This window comes from Tiliqua scincoides, chromosome 3 (assembly GCF_035046505.1).
Source record: "Tiliqua scincoides isolate rTilSci1 chromosome 3, rTilSci1.hap2, whole genome shotgun sequence".
In the NCBI taxonomy this organism is placed as follows: domain Eukaryota; kingdom Metazoa; phylum Chordata; class Lepidosauria; order Squamata; family Scincidae; genus Tiliqua; species Tiliqua scincoides.
In genome coordinates this window covers 95,387,548-95,405,695 of record NC_089823.1, presented here as the reverse complement: position 1 = coordinate 95,405,695, position 18,148 = coordinate 95,387,548, and the positions used below count along the sequence as shown (strand labels likewise).

The following is an 18,148-nucleotide window of genomic DNA, read 5'->3' as shown; positions in this document are numbered from 1 at the left end:
GTTTGACCTTTAAGCCAATGGGGCTTACTCCCAGGATAGTGTGGAGAAGATTGCAACTGAGTGAGGGAGGGCAGGCAGGCAGGCAGGCAGGGCAGAAGCTGGCCTGTGGCTGCCCCCCCCCTTCTTCTCTTCCCCACCTCTGGAGTCTGTGTCCTTTTTTCCTTCCAGCAGGGTGCCTCTGGAAGGTGGGGGGAGTTCTTTAGTATCCATGTAAGATAAGCAGATGTCATAACCGCCATATGTATTGGAATCCTGGAAGATCTGGTGAGGAGGTAGATGTGGTGTCAGCAGTGGCCCCTTTAAGGGTAAGGCCTGGGCATCCAGCAGAGTGTGCTGCACAGCTGCAGCCACTTGAAGGCAATAGGGGCTCAGGGATATAAGGAGCACCTGAGGAAGGGGGTGTGTGTTGTAGAAAGAGTGCAGGTTGGAGGTAGGAGAGGAGACTGACTGACTGACTGACTGACTGACTAGGCTTATTGACTTTGACTTGGATACTCTGACTGATTTGACTAACTTACTTTGGAATCTGATCTTACTTTGGAATCTGGTGGGAGGCTCCCTAGCAAGAGAGAGGACCTCTGCAGGTTGAACAGGCGAGCTACCCTGGAGGTGGGGTCCAGCAGGAGTGCAGGGCAGAACCAGGGTCATTTGTTGGGGGAAAGAAGGGGAGCTAATTTGACTTAAAGTGGGCATAATTCTCCAGGCAGAGAATGGCCTTGGAATCAGGCAAAACACCATAGAGGACCAGGCGTCTGAGAACACAGGACAAGAATGTATGACAAAACTAACTAAAAGCTACAAGAGGGGGCTACATTATAAAAATGGGACCTATAAGAGCATAAAGGTGAAAAAAAAACTATATATGCAGTATTATCTTCATTTTAGACGTCAAAAGGGTTTTGTGGCTCCTGAGGTTTTTTTTCCCTCCGGAAAATGGGTCCAAATGGCTCTTGGAGTGTTTAAGGTTGACGACCCCTGATCTATACAGATATATTCTATACTGATGCGACGTTGGGAGGAGACAGAAATCTCTGCATGACCCAGAAGTAGAGCTATTTTTAGTCTTTAGAGCCTTGGCAAGGGTGTGGTTTTGCCTTGCCAAAGTAGGAGTGCCAGTTTCAGCACTTTTGTTTTTAAACATGTTTACTTTGGGATTGTGTTATCCATAGATTTTGCTATCCACAGGGGGTTCCCAAATGGAACCCCTGCCAATACCAAGGTCCCCCTTTATTTAAAACAACGCTGTAAGGTAACAGTATGATTCTGTAGTGTAACTCAGAAGTAGCTCCCACTGTGTTCAGTGAGGCTTAATCCAAGTAAAGTGTGAACAGGATTGCAGCTATAGTGTTACCTCCAGCACTGCTGGAAGGCAGTGACTTGTCTAATGTCAAACCAGGAAGCTATGGACTTGACAGCTCAGTCTCTTAACCACTATGACGGTGTTTAACTGGCTGTGGGTTGGAACCTGATTATTAGTGGGTTGTGAAGCTGACAAGCAGATAAGTGACAAGGAAAATGTATTGAACCCTATGGAAAATTAAACTGAGTTGCATATGTGTGTTTACTTGTGAGTAGGCAAATGCGCCTTAGTTCACTTTGAAGGGCAGGATGAGAGGAACACAACACCACCAGAATGACCCTGATCCAATGAATGCAGGCCCCAAAAACACTGGAAAAGGAAGTCCTCCCCTTCAAATCGACAAGGGAAAATGTATTGAGCCCTATGGAGAGAGGTGTTTATTTCTGGGGAGCAAGATAGGATTACAACCTACGTCTTATGGAACACAATGGGCATTCTTTGAGTAAAATACAGTTTTCAAACACCTCCACCTATTGAATTGAACATGTGCATTTACTCGTGTGTAGGTAAATATGCCGTGCCTCTTACAGAAGGTCAGGCAAAGGGGAACACACGGCCACCAGATTGGTCCTTATCCAATGTACCTGGAGCTCAACAAATGCTCCAGAAGGCTGTCTCCTCCCATGATAGTAGAAAGGATTACCACAGAGGCTTGAGAGGTTGTTGAAATGAAATTTTTTTTTAAGTCTAGTAAAGGAGGGTGGGTTCAGATTGGGGTGTTGTGGGTTCTGATGCTAAAAGGTTTGGGAACCACTGCACTATGGTATACCTGCTTTTGTATTAATTGTATGATTCACTCCTACTCCTCCAGCATGGGTGGGGGCTTGTTTAAGCAGTTGTCCAGTCTGTGGATCACCAATGAAGGGGGAGAAGAGAAAAGGAATCTTAAGGTTTTCCTGTCCACCAGTTTTCCACCCCCAAATTCAACTCCCCCTGTTGCCCTCCCTCAGAAAAAGGTATACATTTCTTTTCCCCATGGAGTTTATGGTCTTAATTAGATATATTTTCCTGGTTTGGATTTTAACATAAAATGAATGCTTTGCTGCTTCTTCCCCCTTTTAACCCATGAAATGCCAAACGAGGTAAGATATTGATAACTGCATCTCCATACTTTATAATTTTTTTAACAGCTGTCAGGAAGAGACATTCAAGTGGGGGTCATAGCACATGTGAGTGTATGTATGTGAATTGTTCTCTGTGCCATTTTCCTGATTAAACTGTAGGAGAAAAATTAAACAGCAGGCTTAAAGAATGGAAACTGATCCATTTATTAAGAGCGCTCTTGGACATGAGAGAGATGTCTACCAGCTACACCCACAAAATGCATGCTCTTATGTGTATAGGGTTTGAGGGAACAGGACTAGCCAGCGACATGCAATGCTTACAAGAAACATATTTATGACCTTGCAAAGAGGCAACGAAAAGGGAAGTCATAAATTGGTCATAATGATAGAAGACACCAGTTGGCTACAGAACCTGAGAGTGGCTACATTCTGCAAAGGGAAAGCAGGATGAGGACAGCTGCAAGAACATAACCAGAAGGAGAGTTGCATTTATCAATTAAGAACAAAGCATACATAGAAAAGTGTTCCATCTTACATGAGGCTCCTTTCCCAAAGCCTGACCTTGAAAAGCAAATCCTTACTGAGGCTGCTTCTCCTCTCCCTCTCTGCCTCTCCCTCCATGCATAGGTCACAGCATGTGTGCTTGGCTTACCTGAAAGGAATGGGTACCTAAGACACAAAGATGGCACATGGCAATGTGAGCTAATGAACAAGTTGTAAAAAAATCAGTATTCCCCTCCACCCACAGGCACACGTAATCCAATCCCCACTTTCTAGTTGCTTTGTCATGGAAACATGGGTATTTTTTTCCCCCAAGAAGGTAAAAAGCTTGAGTGGAGGAGAAGATTTACCCTGGGGAAAAATGGTACAGGAAAGGACTACTTCCACCTCCCAGGCTGTGGTCCCAACCCAGCACCTTTCCCTCTGTAATTGCTTAAAAAATCGACATGTTAGGAGTGCCACTCAAAGATTTTCAGTGTCTCACCTTGGCTGAAATATCACTTCACAGCGTATATTGAAAATGCAAACATTTTGGAACTTGTCTGTTTTTACAGACAAGCTGTTTGTTTATCCCTTGAAAACATGTTAAAACTCCATGTTGCTCTTCCTAGAATAGGAGTATGTGGTGCCATCTTGTGGATAACAGAAATAAACATGTGAATATTGTGCATTTTATTTTTTCCATGAGTGTGAATGGACACATCACAAGAGGACACATCCACTATGTTAAAGGCATTCAGAATTCCTTTCTTGTCCCTAGTGATCATTATAAAATGGTCTAGTGATCATTATAAAAACAAAAAGATAGAGATCTTTGCCGTATTGATTGAAATCAAAAATGTGGTATACAAATAAGAGATAAACCAGTTATGTGGTACTTAAATATTGTTTGTAAAACCTAAACTGGGATGAGATTGTTGATTCTAGAAATGTAAATGTGATACTGAATATGTGATGCACAATGTGACACTAAAACAGCACAGTGTGATGCTAAAATATGGAGCTTTCATTATTGGTCATTCCAGGGTACCAAACGTTCCACTACATTATCTGTTATCTCTCAAATGTTGATTATCGTGACATGCAGTGAAAATAAGTTATTCTACTGTGCTTGCGAATCTAGACTCCTACTGTGAATGCTCTCAGAAACCTGAATTCAGACTTGCTGTTCAGACGATTGCCTTTTAGTAAGATGAATTAGCTGCTTCAAATGACTGCTGCCAGGGTATTCTGGTTCAGAGAAGCAAAATTCTATGTCTGATTTACAACTCATGAAAGGGAAGGTTGATCTTCTAACTGCAGTAGCAATTGCCTGACCCATCCAGTAAAGGATATTGACCTCCCAGTGAATTATGACTTTATTATCTATAGCTACAAAAAAAGCCGAGTCAGTGTGTAGCATTTCATGTCTGTGTGACACCATAGTTTATTTGTGTTGCAGTAGGCTGCAATACCAAGTAACGGATAGGCTGCCAGAGTTTTAATCAGTTTCGTTAATTCCTATTCTTCTGCACAATAGCTTTTGCTTTCCTTATGACGAGAAAGCAGTCTTAGAAGTCTGAGTTGGGACAGTCTGCTCACCATATATTTAATTTCATCCCCACATAGACAAGGCCTTCTTGCCCTCTGAAGGGAAGCAACTCTTTTCAGCAAGCAACTTAATTTAACCAGATATATTTATATCATTTCATTAGTGGCCCATTCCTATTTGGATGCTGAGATAACAGTGCACCGATGCTGGTGCAACAACCACTGTATCCTAACCCTGCCACCAAGAGGGAGGGAGGACAAACACTAGACAATGCTATGCTGGTGCAGACCCACCCAGTAAGGTTGCCAGCATCCCTAGAAACCACAAGACAGCCTGTTATTCATAGAGCAGTGGATTGATGTCAGCTTGACATCCAAGGAGCCCATCACTGCAGCCACCCAAACTTGCTTTTTGGTGTCCTGTTGTTAACCATTCTTGGTGTTGAAGGGTGGGCTTGAAATGTCATGTGTAAACATATCCAGTGAAGTTTCACTTAACTGATTGAGAAATTGGAGAAACCATTCAGAGTGAGCTTCCTGTACTCATGGGGTTCTTGACTGAGTACTGTTGAAGAAGCAAATTGAGTGACATTGCTTTCAATAGCTCTTTCTAAATTTGAAGCAGTGAATCACTGCCAGTTCTAATTTCCCTAAATGTCATGGCTTCCCAGTATTTTAATTCTGAGTTCTAGGAAGTAGCCACCAAGCAAAGTAAAAACTGGATTTGCCTTTTTGGATGCTACCAAATTTCTGTTTCATTAGCATGCAGATAGGTCAGACTGTGCCCTTTCCTGCTTTTTCTAGACTCTCCTATCTGGTAGTAAAGCATCTATGGAAAATTGTAATGGGAATACAAGACAGGGCCACCTTGCATCTGCAGCTTTAGAGCCCAATTCTAAGCATATCTACTCAGAAGTATGTCCCATTATAGTCAACAAGGCTTACTTCCGGTAAGTGTGGATAAGATTGTAGCCTTAATGTCTTGTCCAGTATTTTCTTTGAAACTAAAACTTGGATCTGGGTATTGGTCTTGGACATGTGGAAACTCACATGGCTGTTGATATATATAGTCTCAGTTTCTGAAAGGTTTGCTGGAAATCCTGCAATAACAAGCTACGGAATGTTCTGTAGCATACTATACTCTTACCTATCGCCTTTTTCTAAATGTCACACTTGGCCTTCTTGTTCTTCTAGGGCCTCTAGTGATGCTCTATATTGCACATCAGTGTCAAAATGCTGGCGTCCATTTCCCTCTTCTTTCTTCTCACAGGGAGATTAGTCCCACTGTAACTGGTCTCCCTCTCTCAAATTAATAACCCCTGCCAGATGATATTGCTTTCATCCACTTGTAACACAAAACAGAACACAAGAAAGGAAAGGAGACAGATTATTTTTCAACTTATTTAGAAACGATTTGTCTCATCATGTGATAAAATAATTTAGTTATTGTGGACTGTTGCATGAAGTACAGTATATGTTCCTTTAAGAAAATGGAAAATGGAAATACTGGACAAAAATGCACCAGGGGTACAAAATGGTTAAGAACACTGAGGCCTCAATCCTATCCAACTTTCCAGCACTGATGCAACCATGCTTACACAGCAGATGCTGCATCCTGTGGTGGGAGAATAGGCATGGAGGCCTCCTCAAGGTAAGGGAATGTTTTTTCCCTTACCTCAGGGCTGCATTGTGGCTGCATTGGCACTGGAAAGGTGGACAGGATTGGGACAGGATTGGGCCCTGAGTTAGTTTTAAAAATAAATGATTAAAGGCACCTAATAGTTTATAACTATTTTTTTTTAATTTGGCAAATAATTTGCATCACTGAATATGCAAAAACTTGTTTTATCAAAGCAATACATTAGGACCTAATGTACCTAACGATTTGGTAATATGTAAAATAACAAGGAAACTATTTCACAAGACAGAAAAAAGTGAAATATGGCATGCATCCTTGTACTAGGTACAAGAGCAACTTGATCCCAAATGTGTCTATGATGATGTAATTTAAAGGTTTAATTTTAATTTCCCATCCTCTGCTCCTCCCACTTTCTACTGTTCCTTCTCAGCACTCCTCTCTGGCACATTTCCTCATCCTCTCCATCCCCCTCTTACTTTTCCAGTACATGGAGTGGAAGGAGAAGGAGGCACAGTGGAGGCAAGTAGGCAGACAGAGATGGGCACCACCCACCAGGCTACTACCTGAGATGATTGTTTCATTTGGCCTCATGGATGGGCCAGTCCTGGTTTTGTGAGCAAAGTTTGTGTGACAATTTTGGTCGTGTATATGGCTTTAATTTGTTTCTGATTGAAGTGATACTTATAGGAAGTGGGCTTCAAGTGAAGCAGAAATGTGGGGATATTTTGGAAATCTTTTGTGAATTGGTTCCACAATAATATATTATTATTGGGGTCCAGGTCTCAAACATGGCTTTGGGAGAAACTATGGCTGAATAATCACAATGATAAGAAAGCAAAAGTGACAGCAAGAGTATGAAAAATTGTAATGATGAGCCAAGGCTCAAAATTAAGACACATTGTACTGAGATATCAAGGAGAAGTGAAGGGGGAGGACTAATTCAATTTTAAAACCTTTGCCAGACAACCGTAGCAGAATCCCTGTTATGTAATCTACAAGGAAGTTAGAACAAAGGATTATAAATCATCATTATAAGAGTGATGAATGTAATGTCTCCAATTCCTTATAAAGTTGGGTATTACATTGGCTAAATGAACATTGAAGATGCTAGTGGAAGGTCACAGGGTCACTTTTTGACTCTGTTCTTGTAATTTAGTGGCACTCAAGATCTGTAGGACATCTGCCTTGGGTTGCCTGTTCTTTCTTTAACAGGTGTATGTAGTGTCCACTCAAATTATTCTTTAGTAAATAGATGGAGTGCTTTCTAAAGATTGCCTGTTTGACACCTACCCAGCATATTTTCCCCCTCAGCACTTTGTGTGATCGATGTGTGTTCTCTTCATCCAGAGCCTACGTAGTAATCATGACTGGGTCCCATATAGTTAATGTATACTTTTGTTTACAATCATATTGACTTTGTATCAAGTTCTAAAGTGGAAATTTGCCCCTCATCAGTGATTTGAACATCAGCAATAAAAGTTCTGACTGCACCCACAGAACGTATGAATCTGTGTTGTACTGAATCAGACCACTAATCTGATCAGTGGTGTCAATTCAATTTGGAGGCTCTATACATTTTTCTCCCCCCATCTTTTTTCCAATGGAACATACTTCTGAGTAGACATGTATATGCTTGTGCTGTAAATCAAGCAACCAGAAAGGTAGTTTACATTTGTGTGTACTTCTATTAAAATTCCAACAGTTATAATAGATGCAGTTAAATGGACGCAATGCATCTTTCTTCCCCCTCCCCACTTTTTTTCTAAACATTTACAATCTCATTTTCTCTGGCAAAAGTCATAATGCAAACTAAAATTGGTTATCAATTATCTTTCAGGTTCCCTGTGTGCTTCTACCTACTGGAATTTTATGATCTTTGTAATTAATTAACTATGGGCACAATCCTAACCAGCACTTAGGCTGGCATAAGTGCCCTGGGAGGGTCGCAAACATGCCGTAAAGTACGTTTGCACCTCCGTGGGAGGAAGCTGCATCGGCGCATCTAGATGTGCCAATGCACGGAGGCCAGCAGAAGACTCCGCAGCAGCTTCATGCCGACACCCATGCCGAAACAAGCGGCGATGGTAGGTGTGGGGTGTGTGTGGAGGAGGTGGGGAGGAGGCGTTTCTGGGCGGGGGAGGGTGGGCGTGAGGGGAGCCGGGACGGGGCTGGGACCTGGCGGTTATGTCAGATCCCAACCCCCGTCCCCAGGGAGAATGGAGCGGCTTCAAGTCGCTCCGTACTCTTCTGACTTGTGCCACCTCCAGAGGTGGTGCAGGTCCGAGGAGACCCATTGTGGCTAGCAGTCCTCACCCAGGGGTAAGGGGAAGAACTTCCCCTTGCCTCTGGCTGAACCGCTGCAGCCAACGAACCTGTGTTGGATGCAGTGCAAACCTCCTGGCTTGCTCCAGTGCAGGTTTGGAATGTGCCCTATTTAACTCTCAAGTCTCTCTAGTTTCCCTTTCATGCCATTGCAAACTTTATCTGAGACAGTGCTGGAGAGTTCTGCTTTCAGAAGGAAGTAACAGCCCAATCCTATCCACAGTTTCCTGGGAGTAAGCCCCATTGACTCTAATGGGACTTACTTCTGAATAGACATGCATAGGATTGGGCTGTAAGTCTGGCAAAGAAAATCAGGACCTTTCCTAAATCTAACACCAGAAAATTAACATTTCCAGATTAATTTTTGCAATAAGTGTTCAGTCAATCATTTGTTTCATGCAATAAAAAATGCATTCAAGATTGTGCAGAGATGCTGTATAACATCCTCCTGCCATTTTATAAATCTGTCCTTTTTTAAAGGCTGTGCACTCTCTCACTTCCTTTCAAACACTGGATTATATCTACACATTAACAACCACCACCACCACCACCAGTATTTATATACCACCTTTCTTAGATTACTCCTTTGACTTTAATACAAGGTGGTTCACATAGGCGGGCTTTCTCTAAACCTCCAAGGGTTTTTTTTACAACAAAAGAGAAGTTCTATCTGTCAAGAACCAAACAACATTCCAGATGGATCTTTCAACAGTCTGGTATCACTTCTGGTTGCAGTTGCCTCCCACACTGGTTGACACTAAACGGAAACTAAGATGACTTCTTTGCTCACACCAAAGAGCAGGTGGAAAAGCTCAGTTTGTCACTGCTTCTTAAGGTCTTGCCGCTCATGGAAGCCTCCAGTGGTCTCGAACTGGCAGCTTTCAGATGTTATCTTTGGGCATTTAATGGTGGCTTTACCCTCTAGACCAGACCTCCTGTGGCAAAAAATGAGGCAAAGCTATCTCCTCACAAAATGACTTTTTTCTGAGTTATGAACATGATAACGAATGATTTGCATGCAGTTGTTTTCAATGGAGATTGGTGCATGAACTATCACACAAAGGCTAAAGTACGACTGGGAGCACAATCCTGAGTGCACTCTCAGTCTGCGCCACCCCGCTGACCATTCGGCCAGATGGCACAGGTAAGGTTGCCCTGGGCAGGCAATGGTGGCAGGGAGGGGGCATTTCTGGGTGGGGGAGGGTGAAACGGGGGCAGATCAGGTCTGTGAAAGGGACAGGATTGGTGGAGGCCTCCTCTGCCATATCCTTTCTGCACTCTGTTACACTGGCCTTCCTGGATTTGTGTCGGCTATATAGCTGGCACGGATCCGAGAAGCCCCATAGGGCAGGCTGGGGCTCAGTACAGGGTAAGGGAAAAATATTCATGTTGATAGCTGATGTTTCTTTTGCTGTAGTGTACAATATTTTACAAACAAATCTTAATTGTTGCTGGTTGTCTGGACTGGGACTGGCATTTTAATTTAAGATGTTATTGTTTTTAAAGTCACCCAATAGCTGTTGAGAAGGAAGGTTCTGATTATACCTATTGCTTTCTCTGCGCCTTTATCTTTTCAAGCAGCCTCTGCTACTTTTATGCTCAATTAAGGATGGTTTTTAAAAAAGACAAACAGGAGGACATGGAGAAGGGCAAGCCGCAGCCCTGTTTCTCTACTGCCAAAATGGTCAATAGCTAGAATTTCAAAGCTGACATTTTAGAGTTTAACTAATGGTTTTTCTTTCTTCAGAATAGATCTAGTTGAAAATAAAATGTCACCCCTAACTTTACAATCTAGGACACATTCACACAGGAACTTTCTACACTAAAAGTGCAATGCTATGTATGTCTACTCAAAAGTAAGTTCCACTGAGCTTAATAGGATTGCAGGTGCCTGAACACCCTGTGCAAAAGGCCCCTCCCCCTCTCCTTGGGAGCCAATCCCTGCAGCGAGAGCAAAATGGCATGCAAATTTAGTGGGAGCTTGATTTCCAATGGATGTGATTATGAAAGTTTTTATTCAACATTGAAAGCACCTTTGCCTATCACAGGCTATTTCTGAGCAATGTGTGGAAGTTGTAAATGAAAAATATAAAATGGAAAGAACCATTTAAAAACTGAATCTAGTGGTACTGAAAATAAAAGAGGGGTGGATCCTCTTACCTTTTGTGATGTTCCAAGCTATAGTCTGTAGAAGTGAGGAAAGGCATGTCATTGAAAGATGGGGTATGTGTGTATTTTTTTAGACCACTGTCCTGTCCATCTCCATCTTGTTTTTCATAACTGGGCCTCTGCAATTAAAAATTCAGGAAAAGTAAAAACAAAAACCAACAAAAGAACCAAAAACAAAAGCAGGTGACTAAAAAAATTAAAAGATGTTTGAGGTTGTTGTTTTTTTTTTTTTTGCACTAATTGGGCAATGTGTGACTGATGTTAAAAGTGAGTGTGGAATAAAATGTTGATGTCCATTTTCTTCAGTGAAGGTTCTATATTCACATTAAGACAGATTTAAGAAGCCAGAAGAAGCCAGTGTAAGCCTTCTGCATGAAAAATGTGCTTAGTGTTATTTTTGTGGGTCGGTGGATGGGGGAACCACTACTACTGACAGTACTGAAATGAAAGCACTTCACAAAGGTCTAAAGCATTTTCTTTATCATTATTGTACATTGCAGGATTCTGACATGGAAACCCAGTTTTGTTCTGGGCAGCACTGACTGAAATCAGACCCTGGGACAAGAATTCTCATTGATAGAGCTGCCCTGCACAAGGTAGAAGAGTTGATCACACTAGCCCAGGACTGACTACTGTGCACCTTTGAAGGCCAGAGTCTTTCCCAGCCAAAATGTAAGATCCTTCTAGCTCAAGTGTTTCTCAAACATCTGTCCTCTACTGTGCCAGTTCACATGGTCCACCTATTTGAAGTACCACCAGAAGTAACTGGTGATGATACCATTGCCAGTTACTTCTTGTTTGGATGTTTGATTGGTTCCAATTCAACAAACATTGGAAAGAGGCTCACGGCAGATAGGAGGGCTTTTTCGAGCACACAAAAAGCTCACGGGGGAGTTCTGCCCACTGAGCAGAGTCAATACTCCTGCTGCTGCTTATTGAGTTGCACTGCTGGTCTCAATGCCAGGTGGGTGTCTGGGAGTCCCATGGATACCACCAGACACCACCCCAAGTCTGTGGTGTCAATAGGGCTTGTGTCACCTGGACAGGAGGCCAGCATGTCAGTTCAATGATGGATATCCTCCCATGCAGTGGGTGGGGCAATAACCTGGGCAGTGGTGTGGTGTGGTGTGGCTGTGGCGATGCACTATTTCCCCACCCCTGCTGGGTTTTTGGCTATAACTTTTGATAGAATAGATATATTTCAATGCAGTTTGTTTCATTGCATTCCACATGAAATTACACATTGAATGATATACGTATTACATGATGGTGTTATTCGAAAATAACCAAGATTTAAAATTTTTTTACTAGTAGTGGTGTCGCCCCTACTGTGCATGTCACCTGGTGTGGCCCCCACCCCCTAGCGACGCCACTGCCCCCAGTACCACAGGAGTGGTACAAATACCACTGGTTGAGAAACACTGTTCTAACTGTCATTTTCCAGAGTCTGACCCAGGGCCTTCTTCATGTGTAGAGCAGTGGTTCTCACACATTTAGCACTGGGACCCACTTTTTAGAATGAGAAGCTGGCAGTACCCATCAGAAGTGATGTCATGACCGGAAGTGACATCATCAAGCAGGAATTTTTTTTTTAATCCTAGGTTGCAATCCTACCCACACTTACCCAGAAGTAAGGCCCATTTAATATATATCGTTAAAAGTATATACATCATAGCTTGTTAAAAGTACAGGTCTGTCACATTTCCCCAAATGCAGTCACATCCCATGGGAGCATCAAGTCTAATATATTTAAAAAAAAGTATTGAAATGAATGGGGACCCACCTAGTGGGTCCTGACCCACAGTTTCAGAAACACTGTAGAGCACTACCGCTTTCCATCCCTCGATAGGTAAATTCTTCTACACAATGTGTCCTTGAAAACCTGGAATGATGAAGACGCACCTGTTGAAAAGGTTGCCACTCTCTTGAAAAGCAGAGGTTGTCAACTTTTGGGGGTGGACAGGTGCCTCTGCAAGGTCATTCCAGCAGCAGGCGAAGTTGTCTCTCAGTGTTGCATCTGCAAGCCTTGTGTGTGTGTGTGTTGGGACACACACACGTGTGGGGGTCACTCAGAGCTGCTTAAGGTGCAGGAGTCAGGCCAGCAAAGCGGGGAGGGGGAGTTTGCACCGCTGCGAACAGGAGCAGCTGCGCGACAGGCACCCAAGAGCGCGGGGGGGGGAGCACCTCCGCGGCGTCTCCCGTGCTGCCTTCTCGCAGGTTGCACCGCTGCAGCCTTTGCCCCGAAGAGGCCACGGCCAAGTGGCGAGCAGTGGGCTGTCCCAAAGCGTTCAGTCCGGGGGTCTGGCCTTCAGTAGCCCCGAGGACCGCAGGTTAGCAGGGCTCGCCTGCCCCTCCCCCCAACTCCGCCTTTGGTTCCGCCTCCGGCGCTCCCCCTCTCGGGCCAGTCCATTCCCGGGACCCAGCGGCTCGTGCTGCCCGTTGCGCGTGGAGGCGAGCGAGGCAGGCAGGCAGAGGATGCAGCCTCCCGCTGCCTCTGCTCCCATGGCCATGCTGGACCCCACAGGTGAGTGCGGTCCTCAGGCCGGGGCGGGTGGGAGCGCACCCGGGGGCAGAAGCCGCGCTCCTCCCTCGCGCCTCTCCAGGGGCAGGTACTGAGGGGTTTTTGGTGGGGAGGGGGCTTGGGGTGCGTTCCTGAGGGGGAGGCCACATCTCCTGGCATGCGTGCCAGGGGCACCTGCCCCCTTCCCACTGCTTGCCACATGTGCTGCCTGTGGGCCACTAACTTGGAAGCGGTGTGGGGGGGAGTGGGTGGTAAATCCGCACGATCGAGCTGGAATGCATTCAGAAGAACGCGTGTATGGTGTGCCCTGAAGTCTGGAGTAGAAGGGGCCGGGGCCAGAGGGCCAGAAATTTGCCTGAGGCTGTGCAGATCACGTATGGCAAGAGTTGACAATCGCCCCCACCACTTCTTGAGTCTTCCCTGCTCTTACTGGGGGACGTTGATCATGTACAAGGAAGGCTCCCTGTGTGTGTGTGTGAGGAGAGAGAATCGCATTTACGCTCCCTGTGTGTGTTTGCATTACATGCGCACACGAGTTGCAGGATTGCTACATCTTCCCCACTCACCCCAACTCCAATTTAATCCAATAGAATAATAATTACAAAAAAAAAAACTTTTGGAGATGCTCCAAAAGGATCCTTCTTTTCAGCAGATTACTCAAGGAGTGGTAGTCTCTGCAGTGGTCTGTTGTCTGCCACCTGCCTGGTGAGGCTCCTTTCTCCATCATGCAATCAAGCTGTAACTTTTTCTGCCTTGAGAGGACTGCAGTGTATATAAATCTATTCTTAAATAAATAACGCGGGATCAGGGATCATGCTGCTTGCGTTTGTCTGAATTCTCTTTCTTGAACCTTGGGGGTGTCAGTAGTCTGGCTGGGTGAGAAATGCAAGTAAATTTTAAAAAAATTATAAATCCTTATTTAGAAAAGATTTTTCTGCTGCTGTTAGTATGTCTTTAAGCAGCAATTTTGGCAAGCAGACTAAAGAAAGTGTTTGCTTTTCAGTAACTGTGGAGGAGGAAGAGTTAGTCCATTGATGAAAATCATAACTTAAATAGAATGTACACATTTGTCCATTCACAGGTGCTCCGTACCTGGAATAAAATTCATACACAGGAGAAAGTACTTTCATAAAGAAAGCAGCATGCATCACACATGCCAAGATTATGCATGCATTATTCATTCCATGAGCAGGCACTTGTGGCAATTACTGCATGTAGAGTTGCTGTTGTTGTTTTAATTATTCTACTTTCACAGCCATGTTGTTTAGGATGTAGTTCTATATATTTTACAGGGAGTAAGCCCCATTGAACAAAAAAAGAGTTATTTCTGATTGTAGTTTCTGATTAGGGTTGTAGTGTAGGTCATACTTAAACCAGCTCTAGGCTGTTGATTGACTCTGAACAAATTAGAGAGACTGGCAGTGTGATCCTCCATGCTTCTCATCCGCATCATGTCGGAAGCCTCTCAAGCAGCGGTTTTCAATCTTTTTCATCTCATGGCACACTGGAAAGATGCTAAAATTGTGAAGGCACACCATCACTTTTCTGACAATTGACAAATCACACTGCACTGCTGGCCAGAGACTTGCATCAAACAATGGCCTTACTAATATATGACCCCCCCCAGCTCCTGTGGCACACTTGCGGGCCATTCATGGCACACTAATGTGCCTTGGCACTGTAGTTGAAAATTGCTGGTAGAGATACATGTGTGTTCCAAGAGTGCGGAGAACATTCATTTGGATTTATTCAAAGCCCAGAGAAGAGTACAATGCAGAACATGATGAAAAGAAGCATGAGTTGCTTCTGCTCCCTGTTACTGCCTCTTCAGAAGTCACCCCATTAACCTAAGAGCAGCTTAGTCAGTTGAACCTACTAGGACTCAACAAGAGTGCTCTTTCCAGTGCCAGAGAATATGAAAACTGAGTATTAAGGAATACAAAGTAACAAAGAAATAATGCTGTGCAGAAGACATTTCCCCTTCCACTGAGTAACTTGAAAGTTGACCCACATGTGCAGAAGGATACATAAGGATGTGACTTTTCAGACATGTTCATACTGTTCTTTCTCTTTCTTTTTAGTGATTTAGGCAGGTCAAGTGTAACTTCTAAAACCAGTGATTCTGCCATTACATATGTACAGATGTTTACATGCGAATTTTTACATCTGAATAAAGTTCTTTAACATGCATATTTCCACAGCAATCTTTGAAAGAAAACAATCCTAAAAAGGGAAAACCTTTATAATAGTTAACATTTGTGTAGTGCTTTCTGAGTGTACAAAGTAGTTCAATTGGATTATCTTGTTATGGTTCTTATAGCAATGCTTTAAGATAAGTTACAGCACAATCCTACAGCACATGTTTACTCAGAAGTACATCCTATTGTACTCAGTGGAGCTTTATCCCAGGAGAGCATGCATAGGATGGCAGGCAAGTAGTATTATTCCCATACTGCACATCACTTGAACCGCAGGTGGATAGTCTTCACCAATAGCCAGGTATTAGCAAAATTCAGCAGGGTACTGATGTTTTCTTTCTGGCCAATTTTTTTTTCCACCAAGAGCATAGCCAGACAGTCCAGTGCACCCATCTTTTGCATCCAACATCTGGTGCACCCTTCTCCTGTGTGTGTGCAGGTTACAGGAGTCGGGATAGAAGCACTGACCAGGATGATGTGTGCACACATACACCCCACTACGCATGTGTTTTATTTTAAGGGGAAGAGTTTCTATCTCACCACTCTTCAGTTACAAATAGAATATATTCATTCTAATTGTGCCAACAAAGGGAATTTACAGTTTTTCAAGGTGTAGCTATGTATCTTGGGAACAAAAGGCTCAGAGGGGCTGCAGAAAAACCCGTTTGGTTGCAAACAATGAATCATCATCATTTTAAAGCAATATATACATACACCACTTTTCAGCAAAAGGTACACAAAGTTATTTACAGATAAAAATCAAATGACTAAATATCACCCTGTCCCAAAAGGGCTCACTGAAAAGGTGCAGAAGAAACAACCACCAAACAGCCACTAAAGAAGACACTGTGCTGGGGTGAAGAGAGATAGTTACTCTCCTCCTGCTAAATATAAGAGGAGCATCACTTGAAAAAGTGCCTCTTTGCCCAGCTTAAATAATAACATAAAAACATACCAGGTATCTAAGAAAAGCCTTCAAAAAGAACAGACAGAAGTAATTATATTTGGAATATAAGATATTCTGAGATAAGAGGAGAACCATTCTGCTTGTTTATGGGTTATGATCTTAGGATATGATATGAAGTTTCATTCATGTTGGTGAGACTTTCCTTCCAAACTATCTTGATCTTAATGATGTACTTGCAAATACATGCTGCTGATTTCAGTGGAACTAACTTCCAAGAGAGTGTGTTTAGGATTGGAGCATTATTATGTTTGGGACAGGGAATGAAGAGTGTGAATTTGAAAAGGATGATTCAGGCTTTTTGGTGGAGTTATTTTTGGAGCTATAATGTCATATTGTTTCAAATATATTAGGTTCAAAATGTCTTTCTTACAATGGCCTTACAGTACCCATTTTAAAAATATATTTACAATTTCTTTTCTATTCTGGAAGGTATATACTACCTGAATTTCATGTTTCTGGATCCAGGGGTTTGGGCTGGGTGTTGCTGAGTCATTTCTTACAAATACCTGGGGTATTCATACCCCTTGGGGGTATGGGAACCAAATGATGGGGGGATGGGACTTGATTTCCGAACAGATCTCAGAACAAAAATTGTTAGATGAAATTAACTATCACCATTATCAATACTAATTGAGGAGTTCTGTTCCTAGCTATCCATATATGAAGTAAAACCAAGCTATTGACATCTTTTGAAGTCATACTGGTACCTAGTAGAACTGGTAAGGATGATGATTTTGACAGTCTGGTTTGGGGACATATTGGGCAATCCTTTGGGAGTCTGTAATCGTAAAAAGGTTAAGAACCTCTGATCTAGCGCAAACATTCTGTTCATACTCCTGATTGTGGCTGTTGTGATAGTCACACGACAATTACGTTTTCATTTTCGCTGTCCTAGATTACTTCTTTAATAAAATATTCTTCCTTGGCTTTTTCCTGTCTTTTACTACCTCAGCATGTACTATCATAATACAAATGGCACATAAAAGAAAGGACAAATATTTTATTGCTTCCGTAATGTACTTTAAAACCAATATAATATTAAATGTGTGTGCATTGATTCTTGTCAGAATAGTGTTAGTATAGTATAAGTAAGTTTTGTCATAACACAAGACAAAGAATTGCTGAAAATAAAACTTTTTCTCTTGATTTCTTGTCCATTTGATTTTGGATGGGGAAAAAATGACAATAGGACATCTCTACTTCAGTTTTTTATTAAAATTGTGAAATAATGACAACTGCTCTGTTGTTTTAACCAGACTTTATTTAAATTAAAGATGAATGGGCAGCACGTCCTGGTGGGTGCGGGAGCCGTTTGTGGTTATCACAAATGTACCATAAGGCATGTTTGTGCCACCTGAAGAGTACGCAGTACCAGTGGGGAGGCTTGTCTGTCGATGCTGCTGTAGGATCCCCAGCCACCAGCAGTGAGGAGGTAAGCGCCAAGTGGCGCAGGGGCTTGGGAAGGGTGGAGGGAGGGTGTGAGGGAAACATTCTGGGGCAGAGGGAGTGCGGAGGGGTTGGAACAGGCTTCAGCACAAGGTATGTTGAGTCTGCACCTGCTAAACAGCAACAACAGATCTGAGAAGCCCCATTGAGCAGGCTGGGGATTTACTTGATGTAAGGGAATGAATGTTCCCTTCTCCCAAGGAGACCTTCAGCCTGCTTGTATCCCACACAGGATACAGTGGTGGGTGTTTAGCACCCACTGCCCCTGTGTGGATGGGATTGGGCTCTTAAAGAGCTCCATTGGTAACAGAACTTTCTGAACACTATTCAGATGTTAGTGTTTGCCTTTAATGTCACATATTAGTGTCCCAAAGGAATGCCTGCTCTTGCATCAACCTGCTGTACACTGATATATCTTTGGAGGTTTTTCT

General features: G+C 43.1%; 1 protein-coding gene across 1 annotated transcript in view; it reads left to right on the top strand.

Moving 5' to 3' along the window:
- The first annotated feature begins 13,060 nt into the window (after nt 1-13,060).
- The window catches only part of TMEM255B (transmembrane protein 255B), a 59,347-nt gene continuing 54,259 nt past the window's right edge, over nt 13,061-18,148 (top strand). Inside the window, exon 1 of the mRNA XM_066621341.1 lies at nt 13,061-13,109. Coding sequence (XP_066477438.1) covers nt 13,061-13,109 — 49 coding nt within the window. The remainder of the gene's footprint in view (nt 13,110-18,148) is intronic.